At 41.2% G+C, this 22,404-nt stretch overlaps 1 protein-coding gene across 2 annotated transcripts in view; it reads right to left on the bottom strand.

The window, feature by feature from the left end:
• Positions 1-3,990: 3,990 nt before the first annotated feature.
• Positions 3,991-22,404, bottom strand: part of ZNF704 (zinc finger protein 704) — a 105,894-nt gene continuing 87,480 nt past the window's right edge. The window contains exon 8 of one of the 2 annotated variants that reach the window (XM_064442499.1): positions 3,991-20,977. In XM_064442499.1, coding sequence (XP_064298569.1) covers positions 20,866-20,977 — 112 coding nt within the window. In that variant the 3' untranslated portion in view covers positions 3,991-20,865. The remainder of the gene's footprint in view (positions 20,978-22,404) is intronic. The other variant, XM_064442498.1, reaches the window with a different exon arrangement.

Genomic DNA, 22,404 nt, shown 5'->3' with positions numbered 1-22,404 from the left:
CCCATTTCTGAGGGTGCACCGGGAAGGCCTGCTTTGCACATAGTGCTTCTTCTGACGACACTGAAAGAGCAAGACTGCAGGACTGGATTTGTTCCCTCGTCTGCGGTAGGACTCAGAGCACCCTTTTTATTGCAGCCTTGTTTGGGCACTAGTAGTGAGAGCCTTGCTGCTCTGAGGGTAGCGGACACCCACGTCGGCTGGAGACGGGGTGAGATGTATGCCAGGGAGTGTGAGGTGGGTCTAGTGGGGCAGCTGTAGGGGTGACAACATGAAAGGGTGCTAGTGCAGCTGGGCTTGGGAGTGGGATGAGAATATGAGTAATCCTGTCCTCCTTGTCGCAGTCCTCAGGCTTTGACAGTTCACTTCTGGCAGATCTAGTCGTGTCTGCTTCCTGTGACCTTAAATGGGCTCACAATTGAGGAACTTTATTAAAAATATTTGTTTTTTCCACTTACTAACTCATTTTCTGATCCTCTGGAGCCTAAATAGAATGGGTGAGTTGATTTGAGTGATATGGACAAGTGCTTAGAGGAGTGAGTAATGGAAATGTATAGCATATATGCCTTACTGTGCCAGCTGTTGTGTTCCACCATTCTGGTGGGAAACAGGGCAAAAAGAAAGATACCAGAAGTGAGACAGGAGACACAGACTTCTAGAGATTAGTCAAATGCACTCAAACACAAGTAGTGAGACAGGGATGTTCCGTGCCTTGTCTACAATATAGTTCAGTATTGGTGATAAAAACGATACAAATACAGCTCTGATCTGCAAGGATGAATGATCAGATTGCTAGTGCTTTCCAGCTAAAGCTGTTCCTAAAGCTTTGTGAAGAGTTTAGATAAATCCTTCTCAAATTTTAAGACCTGTTTTTAACCTGATAGATTCACCATATTTCACTGTTGTGTAAGATGTAGTATTTTGTGTGCTCAGGCGTTAAAAATGTAAATTTAAAGGGGGGTGTGTGCCCTCTGGGGTGTGCTCTTTGTGTTCTCTGCGTTGCCAGCCCGGGCCTGGAGGGGCAGCCTGCCTCTCTTTCTCCAACTTCCTGTGGTGGTGACTTTTGCCAACTATTTTTGGCGACTGCAGATTGATTCCCTACCACGAGAGGTCAGCACTGGATAAGTTTGTACCTCCAGTGAATGGTCTTAAAAAATCCTGTTCTCGAGAATGTGCAGGTCCCACCTGTTTCAGTAAAATTGGTAAGCACTTGAGTTCCTTTCAGTAACAGTTTTATGTAATACAATTTTAGCTTGCACATATCTTTATTTTTTTTCTTATAAAGGATTGTTTTCGAGTGATTTTCCCTTTTTCTGCATGTTCTCATTTTGAAAACTAATTTTGTGAAAAAGGTCTCTGAACCATATATATATACATACACACACCCTTTCTCTCTCTCCCCCCCATATATTATTATACATATATGTATTGTATTCTCTGTGTGTATATATAAGATGCTGCTTATAGTATTATGAAGGAAAGCTAAAAAGCCTGCAAAGGGAACAGTGAGAAAGTCTGGGAAGGAAGGGTAAGTCTGCTTCTAGCCAAAAGGGAATGTTCACATACTACTGAAAAATACTGAAGTTAAAATTTGGTGAGCCAGTGATCCGCAGAGCAGATCGAGACACTTGGAGCTGTGCCATAAAGTTGGTTAAAAACAAGCTTGGTCGTTCAACCCAGTCCTAGGTAGTGGTTCCTCCCTTTCTCCTTGTTTGTAAGTTTTGGGTTGTTTTGTTTTCACAACCTGACAAAAAAATCATTGAAGTCATTTCAGAGTAAGGTGCTGTTCTGTAGTGACGCAAGGCGAAGCGGAGACAGAGAGTAATGAGGCATTTGCTTGTCATTTGCCTTGCATTGAAACAAATGTGTCTGAAAATTCTTCTTCCCCAAAAATGTAAAAGAAAAAAAAGCTGCATCTGTTCATGGCAGTATCATCTGGGGATAAAGCAGGAAAACATAATTCAGCAAGGTGCAAATTCCTTCTTTCTCCTCTCCAAAGCTAAATTTAGAACATATCTTAGCATAGTGTTTGCTTTTTATTTTGTTAGCCAAAAAGAGAAACGTAGTTTAGTCTTCAAACCAATATGGCGAATTTTATAACCTAAATATTTTTCTTGGCATCATAAAAAAGGGTGGGTGGGTGGGAGAGGGAGAAAGAAGTTGGCAGCTTAAGCAAATAAACTAGAAAATAATGCATTTAATTAAGGGGCATCAAAATATGTTCTTGTTCTCTAAGTGGTATTTTCATTGCTAGAAGTTGCTTTGGGTGCAGCAGGTTTCTACTAGGACCTCACAGAATAAGTAAGATTATAACATAAAAATTCTGTAACACCACATGTGGAAAACAGGTCTCAAAGGCACTGGCATAAAAAAAGGACAATGGCAACATTTGAAGTACAAAATGCACAGGATATTTCAACAAAAATTGCTTTCTTGCAGCCAAGAGTGTTTGAAGCTCAAATTTGAGTTTAGGGAATTATTTTAGCTAAAAGAAATGAGGAAGTTATTGATGCAAGCAGAGAAGGAATCATTTTGTCTGTCTCAAAATTTTCTAAAGGCAGTACATGAGGGTGTGCGTATTTCTAAACCAAATGCACCCAAGTTAGTCACTTCTTAAAGCTGTTCAGAACTGGCTCAAAAAGAGACAAAGCCTCTGCAGGAGTGGAGAGGAGGGAGTGTAGGTATGGAATATTGGGATAAAATGAAATCCTGTTTCTTTAACGTGCAAAAATAGAAAACATGTTGTTTGCATAAGGAGACCTGTAACGGGCCGCCTGCCTGGCTTCAGAAACATAAATTACAGCAGAGATTCTTATCTCTTAAAGTAGCATTTAGTTAGTGGAATTTAATCTGAAAATACCACTAAGATGCTTCCTTGCTAATTATATGACTTCAAATCCCTTCCTTTTTCTATCTAGAGGAATCAGCTGTAGGATTAGCTTCTCTAATGACACAATTCAGACAGCTTTGGGTACCTGCTTGGCAGGAGGGGGGGATCTGAAGACAACAGACTCCTCCAACAGAAGCCTCAAGGTGCGCTCCTCACTCGGGCAGTGCCGGTATCCGCGGGATTACAGGAGTGTGCAGGAAGGGACCGTTTGGACAAGCCTGACTGTTAGTGACGATACTTGTTGGGCAGCAGGGCAGGGGCTCTTTGCCCGAGCTGTTTTGCCTCTGGCTTAGAGAACAGATTAATTTAGAGATCTGCTTTACTAGAGATGGACGACTGTGCATGCGTGTGGCAAGGAGGTGTTGCTCGAAGGGAAGAAAATGCAAACAGAAGAAGAGTGATTAAACCGCTCATTAAATTTAATAGCCTTGCTATTTATATTGGAGTTGGCTTTGCAGCAGCGGGTGGGAATGCATTAGCCAAAGGAAAATCTAAACCTAACAAAGCTAGAAGGGGAGTTGAGAACTTGGACAGAAGGGTACTAATTTATACTTTTTTTTTTTTTTTTTAAACAAACTACTCCCTGTTTCAGGAATGTCTCTCCAAGTTGCAAGTTTAAAGCAATAGCTTAATTAGCTTTACCATGAGGAAGGCATAGCCTCTTCGAATGAAGCTTTGCCTATCATGAGCATTCCCTGTGCACAGAGAGGCTACTCCTCTACAGCCAGGCAAGAGCAGGACAGGAGTGTTGCTAGCTTAATGCCTCAGGAAGACCAGTTTTATAGCATATCTCCCCCGGAAGTGGGAAACCATAGTCACTAGCTAAAGGCTGCACTTAAAAATCACAGGGCCAAAACTTAAAATTCAAGGGCCACATTCCTGTCCTGTGTGTCTTAGCTCATGTTATGGTGTCAAAATATCTGCCTTCTGACCGAAGGGAAGGAATTCAGTCCTGTTTGTAATGAAGTCAGTGCAAAGGCTGTCACTGACTCATGTCCCTCCTTGGTTGACGCGCTGATGTTCATGGCTGTAAAAGTACTAAAGTAGCACAAGTTATACACAAGTGTTTTATTATGTGAATAATTTGACATACTCTGTGGTAGTCAGATACAAGTGCATTTAATCAATGTTCTGTGGACATCGTAACAGTCGGAATATTTCAGCTGAACAGTCAGTATTTGGCTGAATTCAAGCCAGTGCAATTCAGGACATAAACATAAACAGGAAGTTACAGGTCTACAGTGAGGTTAGACTAGATAGCAACAGCATAGTTATTGTCACATCAAAGCATTACAAAGTATGAAAGCCCGATATTTCAACTATCTCTAAAATGGGATTTGTACAAAACCGTCGCAGATACCTAAATGTAAGGATTCGTCGCATCAGTAATTGGTCGTGACCTTCTCAATTTTTTGGGAGTTATTTCAATGTTCAAACCTATCTGGGGCAACAAGAAGAAATGTAAACATCTGATGGTCCTTTGAAAGTCCCTTCTGAGAAAATACATTGTGTGCCACAGGAAAAGTGCATTCTAACTGGTGTGTCTGCTATGGCCAGTTTGACTCAAATTCACATAGCACCAGGTATTTATCCATTTCTGCAGTAAAAAGTTAGAAAATCTTTGTATTAACTCAGAAAAGAGAAAACAAAGTCAAAAGTTATTTTCTTCTTCTTTCTTTAGAGGAACAACAATTAAATAAAAAAACCCCCACCCAACATTTAAACAGTTACCTCTTATGTACAAAGGAACCCAAAGCTAGCAAAGCGCATAGCCAGTGAACAGTCTTTATTATTTTTTTTTAATTCAGGTTCATGTACCTGAAAATATGAGTTTATTTACAGGTGGATGGGCATCCACAGAAGTAATAATCAGAATACTTCTATTTGGCTAAAAGTTGTATAAAAAAAGACAAAACACTTTTTTCAAATATATATATATATTAAAAGTATTCAGTATTTCCATTAGTGCCAGAGTTGGAAGCTCGCTCTCATTTTAAAAAGTTAACTTTGTGATAGTGACAGCAAAGGACTGATGGTTGCAGTCAGAGCTTTGATTTGAGGGACCGCAGCCAGAGCTATGCCAGGCCCACAGGCAGTCGCAGAATGCCAAAGAACGCAGAAGTGTCCTTCTGTTGCTGTTACAGGCCACGTCCTGGTCTCGGAGGTCTGTGGGCTCTGGAGAGCCTCTGGTATCACGCTGAGCATCCCTACAGCTACCGCTGCATAACCCTCCCGGGGCTGCTCCTCCGCTGACATGAATGGCCACAGCTATGGGAGATGCCGCAGCTGACAGCTGCTGGAGACCTGCCCTCGAGCATTTTTTTCAAGTCATTGGGTTCTGTGGATCACGTTGTAGGGGCCCTGGTAAGGACTATGTTTTTCTATTGAGCAACGTACGAAAAGCATGGCATTTTTTAAAAAGGACAGTGTTTAAAAAAAAAAACCAAAGCAACCCAAAAGCTTCTGAAGCGGTGGAAATTTTCTTTATGCAAATGGACACCTAGCAAGAGCAGGTAGCTCAGTAACAGGGAGAACATAATTTCTACGCTAATTCTTGTAAAGAATATAAAATTAAAGGCCTTAGCCCATCAAATGCAAATACGCACTGTAAAAATACTTTTCAATTAAACATAACCTAGATGAGTGCACATCTCTGGGTAGATAAGAATATCACCACCTTCATACCGGTATCAAATACTTGAATAGTTTGCATATAAACAAAATCTTTCTTTGTTGTTGAGTCCAGACTTGCTTTATTCCAAAGCAAGGAGATTCTTAATACGTCTTTTTTTTTTTCCTCTTTCTTCCTGTAGGATAAACCGTAAGAAACACACTTCATTCACTGACCAGACTGCGCTGATGTATATTAACAGCAACAACCCAAAATTTACGGAAGAATGTTGCATGCAATCCTTTTTTCCTTCATTTAATTACAACAGCTACAAGAACAAGACATCCATTTTTTATCTTTCCTACTCTCTTCCAAGAGGGTACACTAAAAACAAGGTCTGATCCTTCATCTCCTACATACCCTGGCCCTGAAGCCCAGTCAATGCTTAGGATGAAGGACTGAGTGCTTTGAGCAATGTATCACCTGGGGCAGCAGGTCTCAGCCGTGAGACCATGACCCCTGGGGAGCCATCCGTGCCTCCTCAGCGGTGCGCCGCAGAGCACTGTAAAGAGGTGATGGTGAGAATGAGACTGGGCTGGTAGGGTGCCTGAAAATGCTCTCCTGAGGGGAAGGGTGGTGGCTGCAAGCCCAATTTGCAGTGGCCGCCTCCTTGGCGTAGCTTGTTCTAGTGTTGCTGTAAATTCCTCCTGACCCCATGTCAGAGACCAGCTGCTGGTCCTGCTCTGCTGCCCCAGCATGCAAGATGCTGAGCAAGTGCAAGAGGTGCCAGGGCCGAAGCAGGAGCAGCAGCAGCTCTGGCTGAGCGAGCACGGGTACCATGTCCCTCTGCTTGGCCATGCTGGGCCTGGGAGTCCAAACTGGTCCCCGACAGAGCATGCCAGGTCCCTGCCTTGGCCACAACCCCACAGCCTCTCCGCTCCTGGGGCCCTGCGGCTCAGGACTTCTCTGTCCTGCGTCTCAGGTTTTTGGAGAGCAGAAACAAGACAGGAGACAAATACACGCTAAAGGGGATGGGAGCAGCTTCAGCTCTTGAAGTCTGGGGGTTGCTAATTTAGGGGAAAAGGCCGGATTTGAATTGATTCAAGATGCAGTATGCAGCGATATGAAAATGCATAGTTTGTACATATACATTCATTTACAAGGATCAAAGGAAGGTTCTTTGCTACGTCGTTTAATCACCACCTGCTTTCAACAAAAACGCGACCTGACAAAGCTACAGGAGACCAGTTAAGCACGCGGCTTGCGAGTTAATGGTAGCTGAACGGCATTTCCCAAATAAAGAATGAGTTTCTTTTTCTTCTTGCTTTTTTTTGAGATAATTTCAAGTAGCTTTTCATTTGAAGACTGTTGTTTCTGTAGTAACGTATAATAGATTTGGGGATTTCGAGAGATTCCGATACAGCTGTGGTCATCTGAGTACTGGTACACCCTGTGCTGAGGTTAATTAATAAGTGTAAGTCCTGTAAGTCATACAAGCAAACCAACAGAAATCTGGTTTTAAATCTGCTGTGTGAGCTAGATTAAAATGCGATTCTTTTAAAATGCTGAAACTCTAGTTCAGCAGAGAGTAGTACCTTTTTTTGGCAATAGCTGAGCTAGTATATAGAAAATTCTACGAGTTTGCTCACTTCTGCTTTTATTTTGGTTATCACTTTGGAACCTAGCTGTTTCCCATGAGGAATGTCTATCGTCCTGAGCATCCCTGAAGGTACATCAGTAATGTACCAGGCAGGATGGGCTTAAAGACAAGGAGAAAACCTTGGTTTAAATGATTGATATTAACCTTGTTTTCCATTTGTGCTTTTTCTGAAGAAAAATTGCTTTCTCACTTGTGATACTTACTAAAACACAGTGGTTTGCTACTAAATATAACTTTAACAAAGATTACTGCTCTTTACTAATCGAGATGTTCTATAAATATTGCATTCAGCAATGAATTGACTTTTTTCATTATACTTCATGTTCTTAATTTTTACTTAGGAAAAAGAAGTGGGTAATGCACTTATTAGGTGACCTGGGTTCTTCCTTGCAATTTTCATTCAACCATATCTATGAAAATTGTACAAAAGCATTTTTGAAACTAGAAAAAATATATTAATCAGATAATTAGAATTCACGAGGAGAGTAAATTTATCAAAGCATATTTTGCCATCTATGTGAGGAAGCACTGCCTGTAGCTAGCAAACTGATCACTCAGTGGGACATAAGAAAGCAGAAAAGATTTGCTTCTGTACAATGAATATTAGAAGTGCAAGAGGATGCAATTCGCTCATTCTAAAACCCAGTGACCAGAAACAAACTATACATTATCTGGATTACTTGGATAACTTGAGAAAAAAAAATATTCCTTCTCAACTTTTAGAAAAAGTTACTCAGTCCAAAGCTGGTTTAGTACATTAATAAAACTCAGGAGCTAGTCCTTAGCGCATTAGTATTTCAGTAGTTTTTCTTTTACGTTTCAAGTGCAAGCACATACTTCTTAGTATTTTAACGGAATTATTTTCATAGACTTTTAGGCATTAATATGCACATTGCTAATTTCACAAATGTTTTTCATTTAAGAAAAAGGTTTTAAATGATTGGAGCATCACGACTTGTAGCAAGAATGACTCCCTACATATCTGACGGCTATTGGAAGTGCTCTTCATTCAGCAGGCAGAATTGACTCAGATGCAGACACAAAGATTTTAACATTTTTTTCATATAAAGTAACAGCAAAATTCTTTGGAGAGACCAAGTCTACATGTTTTTGATCTAGCACTAGATCGCAGTAGATCACAGAGGCTTTTTGATGAGTTATGGCCAAGGTCCTCTGAATTCTGGAGTTTTCCCCAGCTGCCGGTGCTACACGGAGACAGTGAGAGTTTAACAAAGGTCTGCATGGTGGTGTTTTGTTGTTCTGCATTTTTTTTTAATCTTAAGAAAGGAAAAAGCACCTGCTTCTAACAAGAAACAGGTTTTCGCTACGTCTAAGTCACTAGCCATAGAAGCACCTTATCTAAATCTGCTGTGCTGGCCCACGCACTGCCCCCAGAGGGCAGAATCAAATCATATTGCTAATGAGTATGATCTACATGAAAAGTCTTCTCTTCTAAGCTTTTCTTCAAACGGACAAATGAAAATACAGAAACAAGTCGGGCAACAGGACTGTTATCTGTGATGCCTGATGGACCACCACACTGGAGTAGGCCTGTCACTGCTCTTGCTCCTCAGCCAAACACAAACTGAGTTTCCAGAGATACACCATGCTTAGTGCAAAGGCTTTAAGCACTTTTCCACAACTGCAAGACCTGAGCAGCGCTCATTTCTGTGGTAGGACATACAGGTAATCTTAATCTATGCTCTCTCTTCTGTACAGGTATCACGGTGCTCACCGACGTTAAGCATGTAGCTTGTGTGCCACTGGCGGCGCGCTTGCCACACTCCGGGGACTCCAGTTAGTCCCTGAAAAGACACAACAGCTTTACAGCGTGCAGAAATCCATCTTTTGTAGGCGAAACTGAAGCTTGATTAAAAACAGCAAGAGGATACGTTTGCAACTCAAGGTGAGACTGTACTCATGCTATTGGAGCTGCTAACAGTTAGCTTTTACTTTTACCTATGGATGTAGAAATGGAAAAGCAGAATGTCTGGAAGTCCCTTAAAAGGAACTGGGGGCTCTGGGAGGTGGTTGACGAAGTGCTTTTGCAGGGATTTCGCACCATGGTGTAAAGGACTTCAGAGCTGTGCGTGGCCTGTGCCCGCACGTGCGCATCAGCCTGGGAGAGGGGAGCCCAGGGAGGGCTCGCCCTGGGCAGAAAATAAGAGCATCGCTGCCTCTCTCTCTCCCCTCTTTACTGCCATGCACTTTCCAGTCACTGCAGACTTCCACGTTTCTACTTTGTTTTGGAATGAAGAGTTTGGACAAAGTAAAAGTAAAAAAGGTCTTTATTTTTCAGTATACTCCACAAGATTTGAAAGGGATTCAGTGCTGGCGTAGGGTAGCCGTTCTTTGTTTAAAACACTGAAACTGGCATCTAAAAATTCTTAAGCTAAACTACAGGCAATAGTATTAGGGCTGTAAGTTTAACACCAAACCCAGAGGGAAGATGAGTTCTTCGTTAGCTCAATTAGGAACAAGAAGATTGTCTTTACGACACTAGTTCCCAATATTAGAGGGGATGAAGGCAGGAAGAACCAAACGGAAATGCCATTGTCAACCTGGAAGTGGGCCTGTAAGCATAACAGTTTGGAGAGCTGCTGTTTAAAGCAGGAAAATATATACTTGCATATGGCTTCTGGTGGTGTCTCATACTTGTGTGAGTTCAGCCCCTCCAGAGACAAGGGGCTTCTCAGACCGCCTGCTGCACAGCACTGCGTTAGCGCAGTGGAAAACGTATCTCTTTGGTAATTAAGTTAAACTGATTTCAACTTTATACATTTAAACTAGAGATTAGGCTAATTTTTTAAAGACCCATGTCAATTAAACTAATGCAGGTTTTGCATAGAGGCAAACCCAATGTCTAGAACTTTGTCTCCCGCTTATTCGTATTCCATTTTAGACCATGCTATCCATTAATGCATCGAATTCACCAAATGATAAATAATTTCAGAAGTTGTTTCTCAACATGTCATTAAAAATGTCTCTCATCTAAATAGTTTATTTGCTATATTTTACGGAATTTGCATTTTCATAAAAACATCTTAGTTTCATGGTTAATTTCTAGTTAAAACTACATTAACAAAACCTTCATTGTTTGGTGTATGAAAAATACATGGCCCAGCAAGTGAAAAAAAATATAAAGTGCAATGCAGAGCAATTAAAGGTCAGTAATTTTACACTGAGTGAAAGAGGAAATGCTCTGGTTCTAAAAATAATAATTCAGAAAAAATGTTTTTAAAACAGAACTTAAATTTACTTCATCTTCTCCAAAACAATATTTTATAGGAAACAAAGGAAGAACAACTTTGCGGGCAGATATTGCTCTTCTGTGACTGAAGTGAGACAAAAGAATGCACGGATCTAAATACTGCAGTCTGATGCAAGCAGAGGGTATCAGAAATCCCATATTCATAAAAACTGGGCAGTTGGGCTTTTGTTTTCCTACAGCTGCTAAATTCACCCCCTTCTATGAGGGAAACGCCTTTCTTATATGAAGTAAATAGCAGATGACAAGAAAACAATTGGTTTTTTCAGAGTTTAAAACAATGTAATGCAACTGATGCTGACAGTTACCTTCCTTCAGTTACCTTACAAGCCTTGACCTTCTTCCTGGCATTCCCGTCATTATTACACTGATGCTTCAATAAAAAGAGGCTGAAAAACTGCACTAGCAAAGCAGATGAGGATCTTTCCTATTTGCTACCATGTCCAGAGGAGAAATACACCCTGGATTTCTGATGCCTGGATATGTATTTCAGAGATCCCACCTCCCCACCCCCCTCATAAACCTTGCCCGGCCTGAGAGATGACGCTGAATAGCACCAGACTGGCTCCAGGATGTCCCTGGGGCCAGGGGAGGATCAAGGTCTGGTAAGGCTGCTTTGCATGTCCCTTAACTCCTCCAATATCTGCTTAGCAAGACCATGGCATAGTTGAGATGTAGTTTTAAGACTCACTACATGTAGGATTATTGATCTAACTCTTCTTTCTTCCCCTATAGATTCCATTTTGTATCAAAATCGATGCTGTTTTAATGTTACTCCAGTAGTGCTAAGCAACCAGCCGTTAGCAGAGCTCTCCTGAGCTAGCTGCTGTAGGAGCATGTGCGAGTCCAGGCCCTTAATGAGTCTCCAGCCAAGACAGGGTGGGATAAAGACAGTATTATTGCGCCTGCCACATTAAGAGCAGAGGTACAAACCCAGCAAGCCATATACTGAGCTAGTTTTTAAGCTTTTTATAGAGATCTACACTTTCAGGAGTGGTTTGAGCCACCATAACGTGGGATATTTCTCTCTAAACCTGTCTCTGCCAAGGGGCAGGAACAGCTCTTTCAACAGTAGCACAAGCTGATGCCAACTTAAGCTGCTGCAGAACTACAGCGTTAGGTGAAATGTGGAGATCTAAATCTAAAACAATATTCCCAAAACCCCATGACTGACAAAGATAACATCCAGTTCCTTGCAAATGCAGTGGTGGCTGGCGCTGTGTTAGAAATGCCACTGGAAAGTGTTGGGGCAATGCCCTCTTTATAAAAGTCTACTAATAAAGCACTCGCTTAGGAAGTGGAAGAGTTTGGAAGGAGTTGGAAAAAGCCTCCTTTACCTGGGGGGGGGAGTCAAACTTACATTGGCCTGGTTTTAGGGCTCTTTGATGGGTTCCAGCAAATCTTGTGAGGAGGACTTGGTTAAAGTCAGAGGGCTCTGCGGGAGCCCAGATGGGAGCACACTCCTACGGCTTAGTTGGGGAGCTGCACCGTGGCTCTGGAAAGGAGGGAAACCACCACTTCTGATTTCAGCTCTGAAAATATTGTAGACATTCTGTAACATAAAATTTCTCCAACATTTTTACTTTAATCTCTGAAAGAAAGAACGCTTCGAAAGAGCGTTTTGTACTGTGGGTCCAGTGAATGCAGAGGACCACCTGCCTGAAGCTGGACACGAGTTGTGCGCTTGCTCCAGCTGACAGCACACGGGCTGGTGTCATGGTGGCGACTCCCTTCACAACAGGCTGGCTACCCTGGATCCCATTCCGAGAAACCTCCATCTTGCTGGGCCTGCTATCAGTAGGATGGATTACAGGCTGAACAGCATGTGCTTAACAGCTCTTAAATCTGTCACTAAGTGACACAGCCAAAGCACGGCCACTTTGGTATTGCTAGAAACTGAGCCACCATCTTCCAAGAGCCATGCAAATGTGCCTAAGTACGTGTTCATCCCTCTCATAAAGCCTAACAGCAAAACTCTCTTCTCAAGCACTCAGAAAGGGAGATTCGTAATTTTACACTCCCAATTACAGTGGAAATAATCACACAGAGGAAAACCCAAGTGCCTTCGATCTACATCAGTTACCCACGTGAGCAGGCCTAGTCAATGCACTTATGGATGGGAATAATTGCAGCTCTCCTGAGAAAACCTGTAATGCTTTGAGGGCTCAGCTAGTTACAATGCTATCTGCATTCTGCTCTTAAGTGTGTAACGAGACTTTTTATCAGGCTGTAATTTAAAAAAACCAAACAAAACAAAACCGAAAACTTCTGAAATTGGCTGCTTAAGATTAGTTTCCTCAGTTCTCAATTCTGAGCAATTTTGTCTTGGGTCTTACCTGACTGGCTCAAGCCTCTTTCAACTACTGTCACTAAATTTGAATTTATCCTTTGGCCCTTTGCTGGAAGTCAAACAGGGAAGTGACCAAACAGCCTTGTGTTCAAAAGATCTGAGTAGTTCTGCCTTTCAGTTAATTCTGGACTCTGAACAAAACCCGTAAGAGAGATGGGAAAAATTATGTATATGTCATCATTTAACAGCAAAAAAAAAAGGTGTAAGATTGCAAGATACACCATACTTGGCAACCTGTACCCTGTTGACCCCACAGTGCAGATGGAAAGAATAAATATGTGAGCGGAGCTTTTAGTTTGGTTGTTCAAATCCTCTTCATAACTGAACAACAATCCCTCAATGTCATCTTTTCCTATATAACCTTCTGCCTGCGTGAATTCTCCACTAAGTTGGAGCAGATCGTGTTGTATGAGCTCATTCAGACTGTACAGTTCGATGAAGAAATATCTCAATTTTAAAAGTTATTTTCAAAAGAACACAACTTCAAGCCAAGTATTGGTAATTCAGGAATGTCTCCACAATCAGAATACAAACAAATAAAACCCAATAGTAAGATGCAAGAGACAAAGCAAACACTGAACACTAAAGCAGGCATTTTCATGACATTACAGGGAATTTCAGAATAAACTATCTCTAACCAACGGCAATATATCTTTTTTCTTTCAGTAATCCAGAATTTGTATAGTTCTGTAAAGGTGTTTTAGGTTACTTCTACCATGTACAACAACATATCGCTATTTTATGTGATCTATAGCTCCCCCTCTCCTCCTTTTGGTTCTTAGGAAGTCCCAAATCCTGTTTCATAATGTATAATGAATGGTTAGACAATTATACCAACATTATCATTTCAGAGAGGTAATAAGATCCCGGTGCTATAAAAGTCAGTTTTAAAAGAGTGCACATTCTGCGGTGAAGTACAAACACACACCGCTTGTTTCCAGAATTTAGCCCTTTGTAAGTATTGCACCTTGTTAATAAGGCTACTGTCTGTTTTCTTCTACAACTAAAAATTACACACAGACAACATCATTTGTGGCTTAAAGCACAGTACTCCTGTTTTTAGGTAAACTTATTTATTTCCTTGCATACTTGAGGGCTCCTATGCCTCCAGTTGCCTGGAGGAGTGCTGAGCGAGCAGGAAATACAGATGGAACTATATTAATTTATATAACGTGACCTGCTTGTCATGTGTTTTTTTTCTGATGTGCTCAAATAAGTTCCTTTGAGCTTGATGGCAAATAGACACCTTTTACAAACCGAAGCAACGCTTTCACATGCTGAAACGTACAGTTAAACTTGTCTACTTTCTCACTTCCCTTCTGCAATGTAAAAAATAATTTTAAAAAAGAATTCTCCAAATTTGCCTGGTCTTCTAAATACAAGACAAATTGTATAAAATCAGAAAAAGACAGATTGTCTTACAAAGTGTGTATTTCAAACGAAGCTGTAAGAGTACCTCTCTTGCCAAGGCCTGAGTTCAGAAGAGCATGAAAACGCGTGCCTAACTTTTGAAACACAGACGGTCTCATCGACAAACTCCGCAAGTGAAGTTAAGCACATACTTGAGTGCTCTGATGAACCTCAGCCTACGCTTTATTGTTGGAATACCAGCAGTTCTACCTCTGCGCAGCCATACCTGCTCCTTTAGAGATTATGTGCACCCCTTCCCTGAAAGATGTGTTGGCACCACTGTAAGAAATAATTACTGCAGTTAAATGCTGATACTAAAAATTCTGATGCCAGGTGCTATTTACACTTTTAGGTCCTAATACTCAAGCTTCTGATTTTTATTCACTTCAGTATAAATATTTGGGAGTTTGCAGAATGGCGTCCCTGGACACAGGAAAGAGTTGATAGGAAAAAATGTTATGGACTAAAAATAATTTCTTTGCGTACAAATAAAGAAAAATTTGAGAGTTTGCATATTCTAGAGCACTCAGCACCTCCAGGAGATTATGCTAACATGGTTTTTTTTTTTTTTTTGCTTGCTGAAGTAATTTGGTAAGAAGTCATCCCATTAGAGACAAAGGATGCTTTTTGACCAAGCAACTATAGAAACAAGAAGCCCTTATATTTACAGTAGATCCTGAAGATTTATACAGATGTATAGATTTATATTATAATCAGGTTATGGTTCAAGCTAATTTTCTATATTTTTATATTATCTAACATGTTTTTTTTTTCTATTTGGAACTTCATAAGCTATAGCATTAAGTGAGACCATGTTGACTAATTAGTGCTTCCTTCTAGTTTTAATAATTCAAGTAGCAACATATTGCTCTTTAAATTTTGCCTAGAATAGAAAAAAAAAATCAATTTCTTAGCCATCTTCTGTTCAATAAACCTACATCCTGCCTTTACAGCCCTCTTAGGTTCCCTGAGGAAATTTGTATTGGCTACCTTTTTTTCCGCTGTCTTCCCAAGGCAGTTTTTCCACAAACGTTTTAGTCACTTTTGTTTATCCGACCATTACACATCACACACTAGTTGCCGCAGGGTATAACATGCTAAGATAAGGACTCCAAAGTCAAACCTGAATTTTTTAAGAGGACTGGCAAATGGTAAACTCACATTCAAACACTTTAAAATGTTAGAGCCCATCTTTAGCATTGAATTACATCAAGAATTCAGATTTAACCTTGAAACCCAACCTTGTTAGTATAATATTGGGTGCATGCCCAGTACGAGGAAAGCAGAAACAGCATTCCTATTGCTAAATTAATTTCCCTCAAGGGTATAATAGTGATCTCACATTCACATTCAAACACCGAAGGAGAAAAAGTCTTGCTGTTAAAATGTGTTAAAAAAAGAGAACACTGTAACTAAATTTATCCATTCCCTTACATGCCATCAGCTGACTGGCCAAACGAATTCTTGCTGTGAGTACAAGCCAGCAGAGGAGAAAACCATATTTTATTTTGCTTGGTGCCATCAGAACCGGGCTGATTTATCTTTTCAGGGTCTTTCTCGATTGCTACTGAAAATGGTCCATGTGAAGCACAGGGAACACAATCAGTGTTTTTCGTATTCAGGAATGAACTCAAGAAGCTGCAAGAGGAAGACGCACATCTTTAATCTTGAATTTGGATAGAAGTGAGAGCGTGGCCTATGAGAAAGCACTGTAGCCTAAGATGGAAAGAACAGTTCAAGTGGGCGCTACCACCCGTCGGCGTACATCGGCTGTTTCGCTTTTCAAGCTCCGCATAGATGCAGACAAGGGCTGCACATGGCTAGCAGACACAGATGCATTTAAACCCTCAGCTTGATTAATTTTTGCTCATAACTTACTTTCTAGCTATGTTGCTAAAGGTGCCATAAATCTCTCCTGAACTTATAGTAGAACAAAATCTCTGCTGTGATGCTTTGCAACAGCCCACAGTTACCTACCAGAAAAATCCTGACAAACGCAGATTAAATCCCGTACTCCGTACAGGTCTTGGTTCCAGCGCTACTACCTTACAGGAAGACCGAATAAAGTGTAAATTAAGACCAAAATGAGACTGCAAACACTTCCTTATCAAAATACTTCTAAGAAAAGGCACGGCACAACTTTCTCCTACGGATGACTGAAGTTTGAATGAAGAGGAACAAGCCTCACTGGTAACCTGTTACGCCTCTACACATGGCCAGCAAGCTTCTAATTTCACGTCCTGTTTCTGAGATGGTATTTCAACATATTTACAGGCAGGGGAAGAAAGAAATTGCTTTATATTGCCACACTTACAGCGACTGTCCTACAGTCTCGGCAGGGCCACACTAGCTGGCCCCAGACCGTAGCAAGAAATGGAAAACCATCCCGACTCACTGGATGAGGAGAAGTGAAAAAACTAAAGCTGGGTGACAAGGATGTTTGGGATATGACATGGAGCTGGAATCTGTTCTTACATGCAGGTTCTACAAGAACTTTTGGCTAAAGCTTTGCCTCCTGTTGTCTACCCATTCGTTATCTTAAGAAACAAAGGGGAGAAGGAATGAAGAAAGTGATGTCAGTCTAGGTGAATGGGTGCAAGGAACCTGTAGATCATTAGACACCTAACGTTCATAGCGGGCTAATGACTTGGATAAAGTAATTCAACAGCTAGGCATTCTACTCAGCTTATTCACATAAGCAGGGCGTATAGGTCTAGCTTACATGACAATGGATAGCTGCTAGGTGATGACTGGTATTGGTTAAAAGTTAAGTGTAAACCTGCAAACTGGAATGGAAGAGTTTTTGCTCACTTAGCATCTTGTGTATCCTGTTACATTTGTGCAAGGCACTAAAGAATCAGGCACATTGTTTTGGATGGAAACCATTTTATGACTAAGATGACCCTACTCTGTAACGCCCAATAGCTGCTATTTCATACAGGAGCAGTTGGAGCGGCCACATTTTAAAAATTGCCATTAAAATTTCCCCCTTCTAAAATTATCTCCTTTTCCAGACCTTTCTGGGGGTGGGGTAAGTGGGGAAGTGGGAAATAGCTTTGTTATAGCAAGAAAGCTCCTGAAGAAAAATATTTAGGATCTATACGGTCGATCTCCACTCTGAGACTGATGTTGGCAATTTCTGTACCAGCATCAATACTAATAAGTGGTTAAACCCAATAAAATAGATCCTTCCATTTTTGTATCCTAGGGGGAGGTTCTTGCTCTTGACATAAATGACCCCACATCCAAATCCCCGCAGCATGCAGAGACTGTGTGATGTGTTCAGGCTGTTCTTTCTGCCTTCTCCGGGAGGTCACAGCCAATGACCTGCCTCCCACTGAGACACCGAAAACAGGGAAATGGCGTGTACTGGTGACAATAAATGACCAAAGCATTCAGGCCAGCTCCTCCTTGGGAAACAAATCCCGGTCTTTTGGGGAGGCTGGTGCAGTGGTTTGAGCTGAACTGGACATTAGGAGGACAGTGATGCAGCTTAAAGCAACACCAAAGCAAGGAACTGAAAAACCAAAGAGGTTATTCCAGATTACACTTGGCTGCGCCAGCACAGGAAGGGCTCTGCCGACACTTCTGTCCTTTCTGGGTGTGTCAGGAGGGCAAAGGGGGTCTCGGCAGATGCCGAAGTGATCGTGTGACACGAGTTCAAAGCACAACGCAACTAATGAATGCCTCCTGCAGGCCCAGATGGCCGCGCCGTCTCGCTATTGCAGGCCACGGTCGAGACACGGTGACTAGAGGAAGGCCTACTTTGAATCAAAATGCCACAGCCGTAAGATACGAAACTGATTTAATATAAATTGCTGATTAAAGGTTGTGTAAAAGTACTGGTAATTTAGCTTTGTCCTGGCAGGATTTATCAAGAATCTTATGTCCTCTGTTTTGTTCACACCAACTTTCTATCCCGTTTTGAAGATTTGTGGCTTTTGTGCCAATATGGAATCCATATCTGATCTGGGAACAAAACCATTCTTCTGTGCAGAAATTTATAAAGAATAATCTTATTACAATAATCTGTAAAGTGCCCTCAGGAAAGGTGCTCACAACGCCATTACGTTATAGAAACAATATACAATCTGATACGTTATTTTCAAAAAAATCCTCCAGAGCAAAAAGGGAAAATATAAAAGGAAGGGAACAACAAATATACAGGCAAATACTGTCAGTTTAGCAATAGTAAAATTAATTATGGAATGCTTTATAATTAGTCTCAGAGTGCTTGTAAAAATTGGGGGGGTGTGTGGGAATTGGCAGGAGTATCTTGGAAAGGACCCAATTTTCTAAGTTCTACCAAAGTAATTACACCAACAGCAAGCTCGGTGTTTGAAGATGAAATGACTATGAATTACTATGAGGTATTTTACTACGGAAATTGAAAACAAATACAACACCCAAAGAAAACCCATGACCCACATTTTATTAAGAGGAAAGACGATAAAAGAGTGGCTGTGTGGATCCACTGACCTTTAATGTCTTGTCTTCTATTTATAAAGAAAACAGTCTTTCTCCTCTCTGTTGATCCCAGGTTTTATATATATATACACCTATAAAACTATATAATATATAGTTATATATTTTTAATATATATATATAAAAACACTCACACATGTATGTATTTCAGGGTCTTACTAGATTTCAGAGTGTATTTTCCTTTTTTTTAGAAATGACTTAGCGAACATGACTGGGAAAAAAAAAGGAGTAATTGCGTGCACGCAAACGTCTCTTGCCACTTGTGCATGTAAATCACACAATTTGTAAACAACTGCAGCAATAGCATGCTCAAATTAGGCATCTGATTGCCCAATTAACTTGTTCAAAGAAAATCAGATGATAACCTTCGGTAGCTCCTATTATAAATTTTGCATCTCAGCACTCCTTCACTGAACTCAAGAGTGTCCATTAACAACTGCATTGTTATTTTGTGCTTTTACACAGGCATAAGCAGCGATGCACGCTTCATAAAGCTGTCAAGTGAACTTTGGACCAGATTTCAGGGCACTCTTTAGATACTTAGAGCCCCCCTTTTTCTCAGTAAGGATGAGCTGGCACAGACAAGAAAAAATTGGTCTAATTTCAAATTGTATGAAAAAAAAAATAAATCCAGGCGTTTGTGGGCCTCCATGCCTCTATTAATAGGCAAAGTTTTGCTTCTGTGTTTTCCTGATTTTTTTTAAGGTGTCTTACTTTGTTTAACAAGCAAGTATTTTTAACTGTATACATTCATATCCTAGCAAACCCTTATTTTATTTTTGCACTGAAATAACCATTAATTAATAGTAATTCGATATAAGTTGAGACAGAATATCAGCTTTCCGCATTCTTGTGTACTTTCTAATGGACATAGAAACCAGAAGTACCCATATCTATCCAAGTACTGCAAATTGAGAAACTTGTTAATTTGTACATCAAAATGAGTTAAGAAATGGACTTTTACCATAAATACGTTGCTCCTTTGCTGCTGTACTTCTTTTTCTGAGATGATGTTGTGGAAAGGGGGTGTTTTCCTTTCTCTATTGTTTTTTTGCATCAAGATCTTAGCAACTCTAAGGGGTGGGGGGAAGCTTAGCAAACCATTATGTTAAAAATCTCTCAGATAAGAGAAAAGGAAGCAGGAGAAGAACTGCTGGGCTGGATCGTGTCCCTGAATCGGTATTACATACAATCCTAGTGGCTGCATTTACCCGGTCTTTATAGGCCTCCTGCAGCAACAGACGTGCTGGTCCAACTGGTCATCCTCCCTCAGGAACAGGAGAGCCGTAAGAATAGCTACTAGACCCCCACTGTATTCTTATGGGTTTCAATCAAACATCGCTGGATTTCTTCCCTCAACTTCTTGACGTGACAGTATCTGCTGGTGACTTTCCATTGCTGCTTTTCTTCCTCTAGAGGATCAAAATCCAATTTGGTACTTAAATTACTTTGTTCCACTCCACTGGTCTGTGCCTGGTTTAAAAATCTTCCAGGAGCACTGCTTGCCCTTCTTGCAAATTCAGACTTTGCTTTTCTCCTGTAAACAAACAAATGAAAATCCCAACTCCTCCCCACATCCCCTTTCCAAAAATACAATATAATCATGATCAATCCTATCAGGAGAATTATTTAGCAGTCTCCCGTCTTAGTACAGCTTTTGTTGAGTAAACTGTAGCTTATATGACTCTGAAGTGTTTATTAGAAAGCTTTCAAAAAGAGATCTTCGTTTCAGGAAAAGAAAAATTGTTCAGTTTAGCAAATACAGACGTTCACAGCACAGAGACTGAAATGGTTAAAAATTATCCTAAGGAGCAAGTAGCTCACAGAGTTAGCAAAAATTTAACTTTTTCCTTTCTTCTACAGAAAAACACTAATAGCTGCTCTGGTTTCCATACTTAGTAAGACAGAATTTTGTTGTATGTTCTTGGTTTTGCTTTTTGTTTTCTCTATTGCTCCACACAGGTTTTGATTTAGTGCTTCTCCTTGGCTACAAGTGCTTCACTTTGAAATACAAAGCTCTTTAAAAAAAAAAAACCAAAAACAACCACCAAACCACCCCCAAAAAAACCAACAAAAAAAGCCCCTCAACACCACATCACTGGAGGGAAAATGGGAAGTGATACAGTGCAGCTGCAGCAGTCTGGTTCTGCTGTTGTCCTCCCCCATCCCCAAATCCTCTGCATAATTTCAATCTTTAGTCGATGAACCTTTGGCAGGCCTTCTTCCATCGGCAGGCAGTACACCACATATCTCTGTTCTCCATCCCATAGACCTTCCGACACTTTTTCCCCTCCCCTCTAGGCTTCCTGTCAGAGAGAAAGGGAAGCTTGTTAACAAGATGCTGTTGTAGCTTTGCTCTATCACCCTAAGATCAGGACAACAATCTCAGTAGAGAGCAGCAGGCAGAGAACCCCTACCGTTTCAAAGGGATTTGGGTTGTTTGAGTCAACTGGGAGCTGATTAACCAGGCAGACAGAGGGCCGGGGCTCCACAGCTCCCTGGGACCCACCCTCTCCTCGCCTGGCTTCTACAGCCTCTGCAGCAGCTGCAGAGCCTGCTCCTCCGCACAAGGGCTCATCCAAGGCACGTGCGGACCTGACTTTAGCAAACGACTAAACCTGGTCTAGAAAAATGGTACGTTAGCCATGTAATGGCCAGCCTTAGCTATCCTTCCATACAGTCCAGGTCACGTGAGGCCAAAGTCCTCTTTGCTTTAGAGCTGTGGTGCAAGCATTCTGCACAGCTCTGAGCAGCAGACCTTGACTGCCCGCAGGTACCAGCTATGCAAAGGGGGAAAAGCAAAGCTAAGGGAAGATCTCCTAGGCTTGCCGGTCCTCCCTGCGTGGTTTCTCTGAGCTCACTGACCGAAAAGCAACAAAGCGATTCAAAACAAGTTTTAACCCTTGCCCTCAGCTGCAGTTCGTTGACATGTGTTCCTTCTCTGTCATCCCCAAAGTCAGCAAGGCAGGCAGTATCCGCTTTTAGGGCTGTAACGACTGTCATGCTTTCCATCTTACAACCACACTGAAAAGCTCACAAGTTTAGAAAATGATCAAAGTAACTGTTAAAATGGAACTTTATTTAACACACAGAAAGCCAGCAAACCTGAGGAGCAATGCTACAGGATCTCACCCAACGCTCACTACAGCAGTGCCATCTGTCCTGGCATCTTTAAATCAAGTAACTGTACAGACAGAACTGTTCAGCACCTGTATTACCCGCTGCACGGCACACACGGGAGCTGCCTGGTGATGCCTCTTGTGCATACCCGTACATTTTTTGATTACTGAATATTCATTAATGGGCACAATCCATGAACTGGGAAGATCCTATGTTTAGTTTGTAGCATATGCAATTATCTGAGAAACATGAAGAAACTGAAAAGCATGAAAACTTCCTCTTGTCTCACTGTAGGGTACGGTCACCTTTAGGACTGTGAGAAATGAAGAGTTTCTTCGCTTCAAGAAATTTAGCATCACAGTTCGATTTTTTAACAGAACTTTCTGAACACTCTTAAAGCGGATGCTGCTCAAACATCAGTTAGTTTTAATGGAAGTGAACGTAGCCTACTTAACTTTCATAGAAAGTATAAAAAGCTCTGCTTTGATCTAATTTGTTTTAAGATACTGTTTCTCATAATTCAGTTGCAGCCAAATCCCATACTGACCGAAAGGTGATGAACATACAAACCAGCCCAGCCTTTCAGGGGAAAAAATCAGAGCCACATACTGGA

Source organism: Phalacrocorax carbo, chromosome 2 (assembly GCF_963921805.1).
Source record: "Phalacrocorax carbo chromosome 2, bPhaCar2.1, whole genome shotgun sequence".
NCBI lineage: Eukaryota > Metazoa > Chordata > Aves > Suliformes > Phalacrocoracidae > Phalacrocorax > Phalacrocorax carbo.
The sequence above is the reverse complement of the archived record's forward strand: the minus strand, read 5'-3'. Positions and strand labels throughout refer to the sequence as shown.